At 41.1% G+C, this 15,364-nt stretch overlaps 1 protein-coding gene across 2 annotated transcripts; it reads right to left on the reverse strand.

Moving 5' to 3' along the window:
- Positions 1 to 4,826: 4,826 nt before the first annotated feature.
- On the reverse strand, positions 4,827 to 14,423 carry TAGAP (T cell activation RhoGTPase activating protein). Of its 2 annotated transcripts, XM_032836477.1 has the most exons (10): positions 14,284 to 14,423; positions 13,605 to 13,689; positions 13,462 to 13,515; positions 13,042 to 13,108; positions 11,217 to 11,383; positions 10,411 to 10,572; positions 9,825 to 9,934; positions 8,216 to 8,411; positions 7,522 to 7,636; positions 4,827 to 6,910 (listed from the first exon to the last, which is right to left on the reverse strand). In XM_032836477.1, exons 2-10 carry the CDS (start codon positions 13,629 to 13,631, stop codon positions 5,661 to 5,663), a joined length of 2,148 nt encoding a protein of 715 aa, XP_032692368.1. In that variant the 5' UTR covers positions 13,632 to 13,689; positions 14,284 to 14,423; the 3' UTR covers positions 4,827 to 5,660. The 2 variants fall into 2 exon arrangements, with proteins under 2 accessions (XP_032692368.1, XP_032692369.1); XM_032836478.1 differs by lacking the exon at positions 13,605 to 13,689.
- Positions 14,424 to 15,364: the final 941 nt, after the last annotated feature.

Raw genomic sequence — 15,364 nt, forward strand, 5'->3', positions numbered from 1 at the left:
ACGCCTTCCTGGAATCTCTTGTGATTACTTATTTATTCATTTAAAAAGATTTTATTTATTTAAGACAGAAAGAGAGAGCATGAGTGGGAGGCAGGGGCAGAGGGAGAAGCAGACTCCCTGCTGAGCAAAGAGCCCAATTTGGGGGCTCGATTCTAGGACCCCAAAACCATGGCTTGAGCCCAAGTCAGATGCTTAACTGACTGAGCCACCCAGGTGCCCCTCATGATAATTTTAAGTGTCCTGCACTTCTGTTACTGATTCTGGAGTTTCGCATAGGAATCACCTTTCCTAAAATAAATTGGACCATGAAGCAATTATTCATTTCTACTATAGCACTTGGTGTGATTTCTCATTTGGAATGTAGCTTTGCCTTCAGTGGCATCTTATTTCTCTACTAGATTGTGAATTCTTTACAGAAGTACAGTATGTTTTAAGCTTTAGGAGGTCAATTCATATTTGTTAGTAATTTATTTTACCTCAAACTACTCATATAATTATAGAATTCTCACAATGTGCATATGAATGATTGAAATACTTCAAAATTATTGTCTGCCTTGTCTTTATATTATCCTTAATCATAGTCAACATTTTCAGATGTCTAGTTATACTGAATAATCTCTGCTTTATCCTGCTTTCCGTTATTAGAGCAACTAAATTAGCATGTGTTGTATCATATCCATGATCTATTTTATTTGATTTTTGTGTCAAGGGCTAATAGTTTCTGCTCCTACTGGTTTTTGTTGGGGAAGGCAACATGCCTAGGAGAAGCTATTTCCTAGACTCCCTCTGTGGGTAAGAGTAGCTGTGGGAATAATTTCTGGCTGCTGGGATGTGGGTAGAAGTTACTGAGCAGAACGTTCCTGCCTGGAATTTGGAGGTCAAAGCTGGAGGAGGACGTTCTTGCATACGGAAATGATGGAAGGCCACGAAGCGTGAATAAGACGGGCTACCTCATTTGCAGGGGGCAATACAAAGGGAAAGTGAGGGGCCCTTGTTCAATAGTTACTAATAATGAAAAAATGCCTGCAGCCGAGCATTAACCCCAGTGCCAAGCCCTTCTTGGCGTGGGGCTCTGTGAGACAGCATAGGTTCCATAACCATGAAGCTGGCCTTGGTGTGAAGGAGCCCGGGACCCTGGGATGTCCTGGAGCTGCCATGTCAGCCCTGGACTGCCTGTCTGCTCTTCTTTTAATGGAGAGCACAACCTACTTCTTGTTTAAGCCTCTGTTGTCTCAATTTTCTATTATGTGGCTCCCACAACCGATGTGTTGCAATTACCCATGTTGTACAGATGAGGAAACTGAGGCTCAGACAAGTTTAGTACTTGGTCCTGGTAGACTATCTGGGGTGTGGACTCAGGCCCTGTGAATTGGGTTATGTATGCTTGTGCTAACACAATGTCTTTCCATTCCTACAGAGATGGTATCATTCTGCATTTCCTTTTTCTGGCAAGACTTAGCACTCTGTAGCCTTGCTTATCTCTCAGGGGGCCCTCTTTGTAGTCTATTAATAGGAGGAAGGCAGTACTTCATCCCACTGATTTTTCCTCCTTCACATTTAATTTGTACTCTGGAGTAGACAAGATGTAGCATCTCAGTCCAGATTTAAAATATGGCCCCCCAAAAGTGATTCACTTCCATCCCTAGCAAAATGTGTACAGTTTATTTCTCTCCCTTTGCAGATAAAGAGTTAAGATCTTATATAATTCAATTAAAAAAAGAAACTCAAAATATGTGAGATCCCATCTGATGTGGGTTTCTGTCTACTTGACCCTTCAAGAGGAAGGCATGTACTGGCAGTCCTTCTAGTGAGATCCCAATCAGGAAAATGCAGCTAGAATTTATTCCTGTAATAGTGCATTAGGATAAATCGTGTTTATTGCCCTTGGACTTTTGCATCTGTGATCATGGGAAGCACTGTGGCCATTATTATCTCTTTGATTAGCACATAAGTCGTGGCTGTCACTTCACCTGCTTGGGGACCCCATATGACACAGGTGTCATATTTTCTAGACTGTGAGATGATTGCAGTTTGGCTGAACTCCAGCATAAGCACCCAGCCTTGGTTAACATGAACAAGTCAAAATTCTGGACCACGTCGTGGGAGGTTTTGGGGTCAGGGTGGACATAGCATGTCTTCATAGGTAATCACAGAGCATCATGTGGGAGGCTGACAATGGCATGTGGCAACCTACTTCTCTCCCTCTTTATAGGAGGAGAGAAAATTCCTTATCTTCCCTAAGAGGATGAAATTCTAGTCTTTTTAGTCAGATTCCAGGGCAGTGAATGCTGTGTATTTCCCTGAGGGCACAGTAACTGTACATGCTCCGTCATCTTTCACTTGGTAAGAGGGCCAGAGTCCTTCTTAAACTAGGCCCAGGAAGTAATGCATGGATGCTGGGGAGGCCCAGTGGCTCAGAAGCTAGAAATCAGACCTGGATTTAGTTTGAAGCCCCTACTTAGCCCTTGACTTCCAAACTGATGTTACCATATGCCTTGCATTGGGGTGTCAGGCACAATTGTGATTGTCCCATTTGTGACTTTATGGCCCTTAGAAGGTCCATGGAGGAAAGGACTTTGGTGTTTCTGGGCCCTTCATAAGAACATATATATTTTTTTAAATTAAAATTCAATTAACCAACATATAGTACATTATTAGTTTTAGATGTAGTGTTCAATGATTTATCAGTTGTGTATAACACCCAGTGCTCATCACACAATATGCCCTACTTAGCTTGGACCCTCTGGTTATGGTGAAGCATTAAAAACTGTTGGCATAAGGAAGGCCTCATGAAGTACTACTCGGTGAAACTTGGTGTAAGGGCTCAGTTGTGTCCTTCCCCACTCTGCATTCATTTGTTTCCATCCTAACTCATAGTATCTCAGAATGTGACTATAAAGAGGTAAAAGGGATCACTAGAACCCTAATCCAATGACTGACTGGGGGTGTCCCTCCAGAAAGGGAAGTTTGGGGATGATTACACACAGAGGGAAGACAATGTAGAGACCCAGAGTGATGGCTGTGTTTGAGCAAGGAGAGAAGCCTGGAATAAATCCTTCCCTTGAAGCGTCATAAGGAACCAACCTGCTGATACCTTGATCTCCGCTCTATCCTCCAGCACTGTGAGACAATACATTTCTATAGTTTAAATTACTTGTTTGTGATATTTTGTTATGGTAGCCGTAGCCAACTAATGGGCTTGGCCAGCAGACTGGGCAATCCTAAAGCCAGTGGACTCCATGGATAGATGTGGGAAGGCCACTCTGTGATATTTGAAGTGGTCACCACACCACAAAGACAGCGACATTAATGACATCTTCTTGACTGCTTGACTGCAAGAAGTTCTTCAGTGTTTGCCAGCAACTGCACTACTTACATGTGATAGGTAGAAGACCTCAGTCTCACACGAGCTGTTTTAAAATAAGGAAACTTAGGACAGGTTTTTCGTGATCTGAGTTAGGTTACACAGAGGTCAGGTCAGTGGTAAAGTGGAATAGATTGGAGACTTCCAAGTCTTAGTTGTTTATTGATGAGAATTCTGATTCTCAGTAGGAAGTTGCTAGGCTTGTTTTAGTCCTGAAATACTTAAGCAGTGCTTGGCACACAGTAGATGCTAAAAATTCTAACTATTACTATTCGTGTCTGACCCTGGAAGAGGATTGCTTTTGTGAAGTTAGCAGAGGGGGAGTGTCTGCTCCTTGAAGTTTGTACACTTTTGGTGTGCTTAATAAAGTATTTTTTAAAAAGATTTTATTTATTCATTTGACAGAGAGAGAGATAGCCAGAGAGGGAACACAAGCAGAGGGAGTGGGAGAGGCAGAAGCAGGCCTCTCGCCGAGCAGGGAGCCCGATGTGGGCTCGATCCCAGGACCCCAGGATCATGACCTGAGCCAAAGGCACACGCTTAACAACTGAGCCACCCAGGAGCCCTTTAATAAAGTATTTATAATGACATTTTGAGGTCTGAGCATATTGCCTTGAGCTATCTGGGTTACATTTTTAACTTTTTACCACATTATCAGTAAATCTCTTTTGAAAAGAGTAATAGGTCTTCACCATCGGGTGGTTGACCAATGCAAAAATACTTCTTGAACAAATAAAAAACACACAGTGTTTTATGAAAGAGGTTGATAAAATAAGGAAAATAGAAGTCTAATATCTCCAAGGTACTAGATAAATATCTTAATTGTTGAGCATTAAAGTTCTAATATATGACAAATATTTTACCATTATGTTTGTGAATAAACAACCTGAGTATAGTAAAAATAAGGTTTGTAAAGGTACTGAAGAGTTTATTCCACTCAACAGGAAATATTATTTTCACTATATTACCCTGTATTTGCATACTAAATTATTTTTACCATCTTTTTTTTTTTTTAAAGATTTCATTTATTTATTTGAAAGAAGGGGGGAAATAGAGCATGAAATGTGGGGGGAGAGACAGAGGGAAGGGAGAAGCAGACTCCCCGCTGTGCAGGGAGCCTGATTCGGGACTCAGTCTCAGGACCCTGGGATCATGACCTGAGCTGAAGGCACACTTCACTGACTGAGATGCCCGAGCACCCCCTGCATTCTAAATTTTCTGGCCTCTGAGTTACTGTTGAAAAAATGGCTTCAAGTAGGTACATTTTTATGGATTTGCAAACCATTGGAGAACTGGATTCGTCTTTTCTTTCTAAAGACAAGATCCCAGATGGCCTATTACCCTAGAGTAATGAATATATATTCAATAAATGTTGAATGAACCAAAGTCTGAGTGCTTTTCTTGGGTTTCTATAGAATCAAGGGAGCGAAGGCAGCATATCAGTCAAGAATGAACATTTTTGCTTTGAAACAAGGAATACAATTTATTGTAGTGAGATTACACTGAAATTCTATATATGGTCCCCAATGCATATAAAGTAATTTCCTGCACACTATTGGAGAAGACATTACTAAGCCACAAAGAAACTCAAAGTGCTATAAATCAGTTAATATTGAGGTATTGCATTTTTACTCATCTATCCAAATTGAAAAAGATGGTTGAAAGGACAATTTAAGTATTTTTCATAAATTTTAACAAATGGATTTTTCATTTACTGGAGTTTGTAATGCCTTTGATAACTCCAAACACCAAAGTCTATTCCTTGTAGTCTGCTCCTTTTTCTTACCTTGTGAATAACATCCCAAAGCTGCTTACCAGAGTAAACTTCTAACAGAGATTTAAACATTTTCCCCTAAATGGGGTTTGTGGAAAATACGAAAAATGGCATGACATTTAAGGCAACATGAAAATAGAAGAAAAATTATTTTTGAACACTAATAGAAAAATGCCCCAGGAGGCAGAGAACAGCAATGCCATTGACTACAAGTTCACAAACAAATATACACACACTCATGTAGACATCTTTGCACCTAACACCTTGTCTTCACTGAAGAATTTTATATACTTTCTATACACTTTTATACACATTTTATACACTTGCTACATTTTGCACAAATTCAGGCACACACAGACACTACCTGAGTGCCCTTGCATAGCTAGCCCCGCTGAGGAGGGCTTACACAACTTCTCTAAAGGAGCTTATTCTCGACTTTCTTGGAAACAGAGTCTAAAGCAGTTCTTCATACAGTCATGCATTTACAAAGATACCACAAGCCGTGGTGTCTGCTTGGCCTTCCTAAATGTAAGATTCTTTAGCATACTGGAGCTGGTCAGCCTGAAAGGCCGGCTGACTACATCGCCATACTAGGTGGTCCAGCTCAGTCTTCTGTTTTGACTCAGACATAGGTCTCCCTGTGATAGTCACTTGTCCTGTCATTTTGATAGAAGCGTGGACAGTCCTGCTGTGCTTCCAACTCTCAGTCCTGGGAGATAGTCTGTGCCTGTCAAGTGGCTCTTGACTGCATATATCTCTTGAGTTCCCTTTGTGATACAAAGGTAGGAGAGGTGGTAGTTGAGTGTCCTGGCTGAGCATTCTAGCCCTCATGCTGCCAACTGTTTGGCCCCCGTAGTCCAAGAGGTCCAATGCCTGGCACCGAATGGCTTCTTCATAAGATGGCGGACTCCCAGGGCTTCTCTGGTCCATTTGCTGGGACACATCTACTGAGAGGGCATAGGATCTGGAGCTAAAGTCTAGAGCTGTTTGGCCCTGAATTTCAGAAAAGTTCTCCTGGATGATTCGCCCAGCAAGCTGGCTTTCTTTTTTAGAGCATTTCTTTACTTGGTCTCTTGTAAAGCCTTTGGATTTCACAGACACACAGCTGGGAGTTTTGGTCAGCACTCGTTTGTGAGAGGCAAAGGAGAATGACATGGAATGTTTTTTAATCTCTCTGTTGGGCTTAATTTTCTCTGTCTTTGTGAAAGACTGATGTCTGGTGAAGAAATTTCTTTTGGGACTGGAAGGAGAAGCCACGGGGGAGCTGTCGGAGGAAGCATCCAGAGAGCCACTGGAGGCAGCTTTGGGTGCCAGTCCCCACAGTAACCCCAAACTCTGAGTCGAGTTCTTCACCTTCAGGTCCTGTGGCCTCTGGGTTTTGCCTTCAGCTGCAGGAAACACCTCCTCTGGAAATGGGTCTTCAGTTTCCTCACCTTCCAAACAAGCCCCTGCCTGGGCCATAGTGAAGTCGTCCTCACTTCGTGTTAGTTTTTGGTGAGTTTTCTGGCTCTTGAGGCTCTCCTGGGAGGATGACATGTTGGGCTCTGAGTAGCTTCTGTCTGGTTCCCTGAGGGAGTTTTTCAGCCTGGCTACAGTGCTGACAGTGGGCTCCGGGCTCAACTCCCAAGTGAGCTGTGGGCTTCTGGGCTCCCAGTCGGCAGCTGTGTCCAAGAGCACCTGGGGCTGCCTGTTTGGGGAGCTGATGGCACCGCTGGATTCCACGTCAGGATCATTGCTGTCATAGGCTGAGTCATTCTGCAGAGTTGACGCCTCTGGAGGAAGTTAAGGGACAGTTGAGTTTCTGGGTCAGTTTCTTTGAGAAATAAACTTTAGTACCATCATTCACCCTACTTGTATCAAGGATGGCACTAGGTAATCTGGTGAAGCTACTCTGGGGCTTGATACAAAAGAAATCTGTCACATCAAGATTTTGTTTCTTTCCTTTTGAGGTGCAGAGAGTAGTAGGAAAAGGAAATATGAGTGAGAGAATGAGCATGAGAAAAGGGACAAAACAACGTTTTCATTGAACATTTGTTGATCTTAAATTAAAAAAAAATTAGTCCTTTGGATAGCTCTTTGATTGGATCCATTCCATTTTAATGGACCCATGTCCCATTATGTGGAAACAACCCTCTGGCGAAAGGTAACTTAGTAAACTCAGCAGTTCTTTATGATTGAGAAAGAAGCTGAAGGAGTGTCAGTTGGGTGAGGGGACTGCAGGAAAATTTGAGAGCAAGTTTCCATGTTAATGGCATCCTATGAATTTGATTTGGTGACTTGGGCAGGTAACTTCTGCTTCATATACCAGAGACACTCTACGTGATTGGCAGACTGGAATGGACGCCCCCTAACAACCACAAGCAATCGAGAACACATTCGGTACCTGAACTGTCAGTGTGTTCCAGGGAGTCATCAGAAGCAATACTGGAATGTGCTGGAATGTTCTCCCCAAATATTTCCAAGCAATTATCGATGAGGAATTCCACCAATGTCTTAATCTGTGAGGAAAAAGAAGCAAAGTTTTCAGCCTAAAGACATCTTCCATATTTTTTAAAGGAAGAGGGGGAAGGAATGGGGATATAATGAGGGTTCACTGTTAGGGAGGTGCCAAAATGTACATATGAGATCTCTATGTGTTTGAAAAGAACATACAGGAAATTGGTAAAAATCATATATATTAAAGTTATTTTTCAGACATACATTTGAGAATTAAAAAAAAAACCCTCTAACTAAAATTTTCATTTAAATAAGGAATTTACCAAACTGATAGTGGACTGACAGAGTACAATGCACAAATGAAAAAAACCCAACCAAACAAAAGGGCTTTTCTATCCTAGGAGACGTGAGACTTAACTTTAACAAAGGACACCTTTGTTATCCTATGAGACAGGATTGCTCCGTTTCATTAAACGCATAAACCCAAGCGAGCAGAACTGTGACAAAAGCATTTTGCATTTCATATTTCACTGCGAGCTTGAGTCAGCCGGAGAGACTCAGAGGCATCTTATCCGTTGCCTTTTTCAAACAGATGGTGAGATCATACATTGGGAGTTTCTCAGACAGAGACCGGAACAAACCTTATTGTTCAAGTCTCTCTGGGCTTCGAAAGACAGGTGTTGGTCGTTCTCTCGGGTCAGCATGTTGGGTCCGACGCAGATGGCCAGATTGCTGGCGTCCATCTTACTGACCTCGGAGTTCTTGCTGATCAGGTAGAGCACGGAGATCAGGTGCTTGAGCAGCAGGAAGTTGGGCCTGGGGAGCTTATCTGCAACCCTGGAATGAGGTTCAGGGAAGCTGGTTTTAGAGGAGGTTAATGATCTATCTCAGTTTTAGTGTAGCAAGTTGAAAGTTTCTGCTTAACCCAGACTTCCTTCAAAATGAGGAAGGTGCATTGTCATGAGTAAGATTGTGAAATGTTCATTCAGACACTTCCAGTGGCAAGTGATGTGGAATGAAACTCGTTAACCATGAGATCTTAAAGACCTAAGACACTGATCTTTATAGTTAGGACACCAATAACACAGTCCTTTATTTGTATAGATCTTACATTGGGAATCCTTAACTTCTACAACAGACTCCATAGTTGAATCCATTTTGGAAACTGTTTTGTAGAATAATCATGCAGCCATGCAGAATGTCTTTCTACCACTGCAAGACTGGTATTTTGAGAGCACGATCATTTGCCTTTCTTGATCTGTGATCATCACACAAAGATTACCCATTTTTATGCCATTCCAAGAAATCTTTATGGAGAAGAAAGCAGTATCTAAGGGCTTGTTCGTAAATATGGTCAAGTCACCACTTAAATGGGAACATTGGTACTAATGATAATAAATGAGATGGGTAAAGCCTCTCTTTTTCAAAATACGCAATGGTGACTCTAACATAGGGACCATTTTCACTTCTCTTAAGTTACTATTATGGAAGAGCTTTATGTCTTTAGGAGAAACTTGTAGTAATCTTAGGATTTTCAATATGGGACAGATACTCTAATGCCTTCAATTCAATAACTATTTCACTGGAAATATTTAGCCACTTGGGATAGTCATAACAAGGAGACTTTCATGGCATTTGACAAAAGTGCTGATATTTTGAAGTTAGTGTTTGAGATTGTCTAGTAGCTAAAAGCTTACCATTGCATTTACAAATGTAATTGTTTTTGTTGTCTTTGGAATTTGTTTTTATAGTTTTCATTTTGGTTAATTAGGAGACTATGAAATATGCTGTGGAATTTTATGATCAAAACAATTCCTTCCAGATTGTTCTCCTATGCTTTAATGGATGTTTTATGGGGGAATTGTTGCCTTGCTTGACACAAATCTATTAGGCTAAGGGTAACCCCACATTCTTACATTTGGCTACTTAGCCTGTTTTGAGGTTTTCCTGTGATTTTGTCTCAAACCTTCTGGAACTACTAATGTTTTTAGATTCCTTCATCTCTTGGGACTTGCGAATATTGAAGTTCACTTTCTCCTCTTTGAAAAAGTGCTTCCTTTTCTTTGGCTAAAACTACTTTAAAAGGAATGTCTATTGTACCTCATGACTTTTATTCTGGGTGTAGATAAATAATTCCACTCTGATTCCCTAAACATGTCAATATTCCTGAACTAATCAGAGAACTGTGTGAAGAATCAGAAGATGGAGACCATGAGGACCTGGTCTCTGGCAAAGACTCTGGCCACTTACTGTTTGAGGGCCTCAATTTTGTCCTCCTCATTCTGTCTCTCCAGTGTGTCCATCCACTCTTCAAACAGGTCACATGAAAGTAGCTTCTGTGGGATACTTCTGAGGAAGTCCTGGAGGATGAAAGGGGGATGGTTGGGCCTGGTTAGGCTACACATGGCCTGGTATCTTCATCTTCCTCTTGCCTGGTCCAGCTCAGGGACCCTCTGATCATTGTACCACAGGCTGTGCCCCCTTTCTTCTGCATTGTTCACTCTAGGGAAATCTCTCAGCAACTTCCTGACAATGGACAGAGTGAGGCCATCATCTGAGGGACTCCCAGCTTCAGGGACATGGACTTGGCCTTCTCTCATCAGAATTTGGGGAGAATGTACTGTATCATTCTCTGTTGGAATCTGAGATTGTAGACACAGAGATGTTCATATAAGAAAATAAAAGGCTTCTAAAAAACTAAAACCAAAACTAAAAAACTTGAACTCCCAGATCAGTTTACTTTGATTTGTAGGGAGAAGGGCCCGTTTCTTATTTTTGGAGACTTAATGTGTCAGAGCCCACTGGCATATTATTAGCAGCAATGTCGTGAACTCACCTTAAAGACCACTGCCAGGAGATGCACAGGGAGACTTTTCAGATCCACCATGCCTCCCGAGTTGAGCTCCTCCTTTAGCTCTTTTCGGGCTTTCTCATTGGCTGCTTTCCTGAAGATCCCTTCCGTGAAAGGTCCTTTAAGGCACAGAATAGTGAGAATATCCTGTAGGGAAGAGATGTAGGAATAGGAAAGGGTTACTCTTTCTTTGAATACACAAAACCATGTGCTGCTACTACTCCATGAAAAATCTATGTGCATGTATTGAAACGGTGCATGTGAACAGTAGCAAACTTCACCCGTCATAGAGAATCCTCTCTCCCTAAAAGGTTCTCTGTGATACCAACGCAGTCTTTACAAGAGACCATGAATGCCAGGTTTTCACAGCCCCATTGTTATCAACTTTCTCCCTCCACCGTGCTATTTTTTCTAAGAAGAGAATGCTCTAATTTTGTGCACTCTGAAATTATTTCCATTCTCTCTACTTTCAAGTCGTTCTGTATAAACACTGGATTTCTGATCATATACTTTATACCTGATACTATATCTCTATCCATTGACTTCACAGAAGTTACACATCTTTTAGCATTCCTAACTCCACGAAATCAGGAAGATGGAAGGATAGATCTCTAGAATGTAAGTAGTTAGGTAGTCTCCCGACTGCGCTCATATTGGAAACACCATTTCTAAAAGTGGAAAACCTAAAGACTGGCCCCAGCAAGTTTAGCATGAGAATGATATTTAGAACTCCCAAGGATTTTTCACGTCTGACAAAAACCTGAAGTAGGTTTGCGGGTACATGCACCTACCTGAATGGGTCTGGGGAGTGTGTCGTCCTCCCCACAGATGACTGACAATGGCTGATCAAACAGTGATGTTTTCAATTCAGGTTCTGAAGCCCCAGAAAAATCTGACAGAGCAGAAAGCCTTCTCATGAGAAAGGGCCAGGATAGCACCTTCTTTCTCTTCTTAATTTCTATAGCCAGGAAAAGGCAAAGAGAAAAATTAGATTCATAATTATTAAATTGTTAAATAATTATTAAAATAATTAATAAAGCTCCATATAAGACAATTGATATTGTCAGCCACATAATGTCATCTGTGGTATGCCACAGGGAAAGGGGGGAATGATTTTGAAAAACTGAGAAAGCAAAGGCCATGAATTTTAATCTAGCAAAATGAACGCAAAAAGCAACCACATTGTTACCAGAGCAACCGCCCCTAAATATCAACACCCAGGTTCCTCAAAGCCTCCACCTTTCCTGTTTTTAGTCTTCACTGGCTGTTTACTGCAGAAAAGCAGCAAAACTAGCCGAGGAGATCCCAAACAACCATCTTCATATATTGACCGTAATAACTATGGTGGGTTTTTCTGATGCAAAATAGATTATTTTAATTTTCTCCTTTGACTGGCAGCGAAAACTAGCCTTAACAGGAGAGGAAGTGACTTGCTCAAGATCTTCTTTTTTTAAACTGAAGTTTGGTTGACATAGAATGTTACATTAGTTTCAGTCACGATGGGAAACAATATGAAGTTTCCTCAAAAAATTAAAATAGAAATGCCACACCATCCAGTCATTTTACTGCTAGGTTTTACCCAAATAAAAAGAAAACATGAATTCAAAAAGTTTATGTGCACCACTATGTTTATTGCAGCATTATTTACAATAGGCAAGACATGGAAGCAACCAAAGTGTCCACTGATGGATAAATGAATAAAGAAGATGTGGTCTTTAAATACAGCAGAATATTACTGACCCATAAAAAGGAATGGGATCTTTGCTCAAGATTGGTTTGAAGGCCCGTACACCTCGCAGCCACACTAGCACCAATCAACCACTAGAGGGAGCTACATCCGCCTGTCTGCAGTCCCCCTCAGGATTTCCCCTGGGGCTGCTTGAGGACAAGGCGGGCACAAATTGCCACGGGAAGGCTTGAACCTAGACCAGGAGGCTGGGAATTATCAGTAAAACATTAGTGAGATGTTCTATCTTTGCAAAACCCTGAAGACATGTGTGCAATGGGCATCGCATCTCACACGTTTCCTTCTTTTTATTTTCCCTCTTTTTCCTTCTCTTGTTTTCCCCTACACATAAAAGCTCTGTTTTCTAAATGCATTGCAGTATGTTTCCACACTGGCAAGTGGAAGAGGATGGACAGAGAAGTGGTTTGTCCCTTACAGTTCAGGAGAACTGGGTCGTGGTTATGTAATACGAAACACATTACGAAAACAGTGAATGGTGGGTTTCTGGGAGTTGGAGATCAGCACCAATTGTTTCATGGATTCTTACATTCATTCTTCATTAGAGAAGGAAGAAAAGGGAAAAGGAACTGTCTATTTTTCATATGTATGTCTGCTTTAATTGTCAAAACAGAAGGGGCTAGGAGATCTGAGCCCACTAAAAACCCCTGGGAGAGCTGGGGGCGTGGCTGTAGGAAGGATCTTTTCTGTCAGCGTGCCCTGATGCTCTAGCTAGCCGGAGTCTGCCAGCCATTGAAGGGTTAATGTTCTGCGGTCTTTAAAAGAACACTTAAAAAAAGAAATTCCTAGTAGGGTAGAGTACTGTGGTTTTGCAAACCAAGAACACTTGTTGTTAGCACTTACAAAAAGACCGGTTTGTTTTCAAAACTCACCAATTAGCTGGCAAGTATTATCTTCACTCTCACATGATGCCAACAGAGGATGTTCCTTGATATTGTTCTAAAAATATATTTATTTTCATTAAAAATGACTGAGATCTACCCAATCTTTCCCCACAAAATATGTGTACAACATTTTATTCATATTAAAATTATGTTAAATTTAAATTAAAATTTTTAAAAATTAAAAATTAGTCAATCAAGTCCCATGATCTTTTTCTAACTTCTAGAATGAATAATAAAGTCTTGATTATCATCATATAAGGCCCCGATTACTGTATTTAATTAACTATATTTAGGATGTTAATTTTCCACTCTAAGAATTATACAATCCAAACAATACTCCATAGAAACAGAAAGTATTCCATATTCTCACAGTGAAGATGAAAAATTTTTTTAAAATTGCTCTCTTACCTCTGACTGACATTCGATCAATGTCTCCATGTTATTGGCATTTAGTGTTTTTGACTGAAAGAGAAAAAAATTAAGTCAGGTAAAGGTCATTTAACTATGACCTCTGGAAAATATGAATTAAGAAATATAAGAGGGGTACGTACAGCATTGCAGCTGCTTATCAACTTCATTAGATTTTGGGCTGACTGTCCAGGGATGAATTTTGATTCTGTGTGGCCTTGGCTCTGTTTATGAGAAATCACATGCGGGGGAATGAGGAGGGAGACCTGTGATAAGTTGGCCAATTTTGGTGCCAAAACACAAACTCTGAAACTATTAGATAGAAAAGTTTTCATTCAAAGTCTGTGATATGTTACCAGATGTCTTCAGCTATCAAGAACAGCGCCTGAGCACACCTATTTCTAAATTTTTTAAACCCAATATCTTTACTATGCCAGACTTTATTATTCATTTATTCCATTCCCATCAACAGATAATCTAACAATCATATGATAACTAACATTTTTTTGGTGGGGGGAGGAGCTCATGTTGTCAGGTACTGTGTAAAGTGCTCTTCACGGATTAGCTCCTCTAGCCCCCAGAGCAAAACACTTATTCCCAGGATGCTACTTGCAGTGAACATAAAACAAAGTTAACATTGATAGAATTCCTACACCAGAAGAGTGCAGGCTTCACACTGAAGATAAGCTTCTGGTGCTCAGCTTCTTTAACATGATTTGTGGCATGTTTTGGGGTATGGCAGTTTTCTGTTGGAGGTGCTCTCAAAGACCAGTGATCTGCCGGCTAGCTAATTTTCCAGTTATATTAATTTATGGTACTTACCCTCAGAGGGCCTCCAGCCAGAGCTCTCCTATCTCCGGGGAACCGTGCCAAACGGGAGAAACAGCATAACACTCTGCTCGTACTAATCCACTGACAGAGGAAAACTGAACTGCTCTAACTTCACATGTTCTGCGTTATAAACGAGAGGGGGCGGGCAGGTGGAAATTCAGAATATTACTGAGACCGGAAAGAACATCATGGGTTGTCACCCAGACCTAGCTAGCCAGACACTGGGGAGCTCTCACTTCCTAATTCCTTTTAGGGCAGCTCAGTTCTTTTTCTTCTTCTGACAACTTCAAAAGTAAAAAAAAAAAAAAAAAAAAAAAAAAATCTATAAACTACTAAGGGTGGAAAAGATGACATGTGGCCCATAGGTGAAGGCTCTGATTAATGTCACAGGTGGGATGTGTGAATAAGAAATTGTGTTATTCTGTAATAAACATAATTTTATTTCATAAAGTGATTTCGGGTACCCTGATTTTGTATCCTGTTTGGGTGCTGTCTCCCTTCCCACCCACCATCTACTCCATTCATCAGTCACCATATATTACCTAGTGACCCAGTGGGGGCAGGATGCTCCAGACACTCTGCCTCATCTGAGGAATGATCACTGTCAGTTTCCTTAGGAGTTAGGAAGAGTCCACTAAAGCCAGCTGCCAAAATATTAACTCCCCGTCTCCTTTCCCTAACGCCTAGTTAAAATCATTAATACTTAATTTGTAGTTAGACCATCTCTAATCCTGACATGGAAGGGAAACCAAAAATTCCTTTCTTTAAAAAAAAGATTTTATTTATTTATTTGAGAGAGAGTGAGAGAGAGTGTGAGTGGGGGGAGGGGTGCTGAGAGACAGAGGGAGAGGGAGAAACAGACTCCCCACTGAGCAGGGATCCTGACGCAGGGCTTGATCCCAGGACACGGAGATCATGACCTGAGCTGAAGACAGATGCTTAACCCACTGAGCTACTCAGGCATTCCCAAAATTCCTTTGATCAGACCAACTTCAAGTAGAAAGGAGATGGTGAATTTCATCTGTGGATCCTTTCTGGGTAAGAGAAAATCTCTGGTCTTTTCTGTGGTTAA

Source organism: Lontra canadensis, unplaced genomic scaffold (assembly GCF_010015895.1).
Source record: "Lontra canadensis isolate GAN:19392208 unplaced genomic scaffold, GSC_riverotter_1.0 scaffold92, whole genome shotgun sequence".
Classification (NCBI taxonomy): domain Eukaryota; kingdom Metazoa; phylum Chordata; class Mammalia; order Carnivora; family Mustelidae; genus Lontra; species Lontra canadensis.

What these genes read in the sequence shown, in the direction of transcription:
- TAGAP (XM_032836477.1), bottom strand. Translation starts at nt 13,631, where the DNA reads ATGAAGTTGATAAGCAGCTGCAATGCT. An exon ending in TGATCGAATGTCAGTCAGAG is followed by an intron (nt 13,109 to 13,461) that starts GTAAGAGAGCAA and finishes ATATATTTTTAG; the next exon opens with AACAATATCAAGGAACATCC. An exon ending in TAATACTTGCCAGCTAATTG is followed by an intron (nt 11,384 to 13,041) that starts GTGAGTTTTGAA and finishes TCCTGGCTATAG; the next exon opens with AAATTAAGAAGAGAAAGAAG.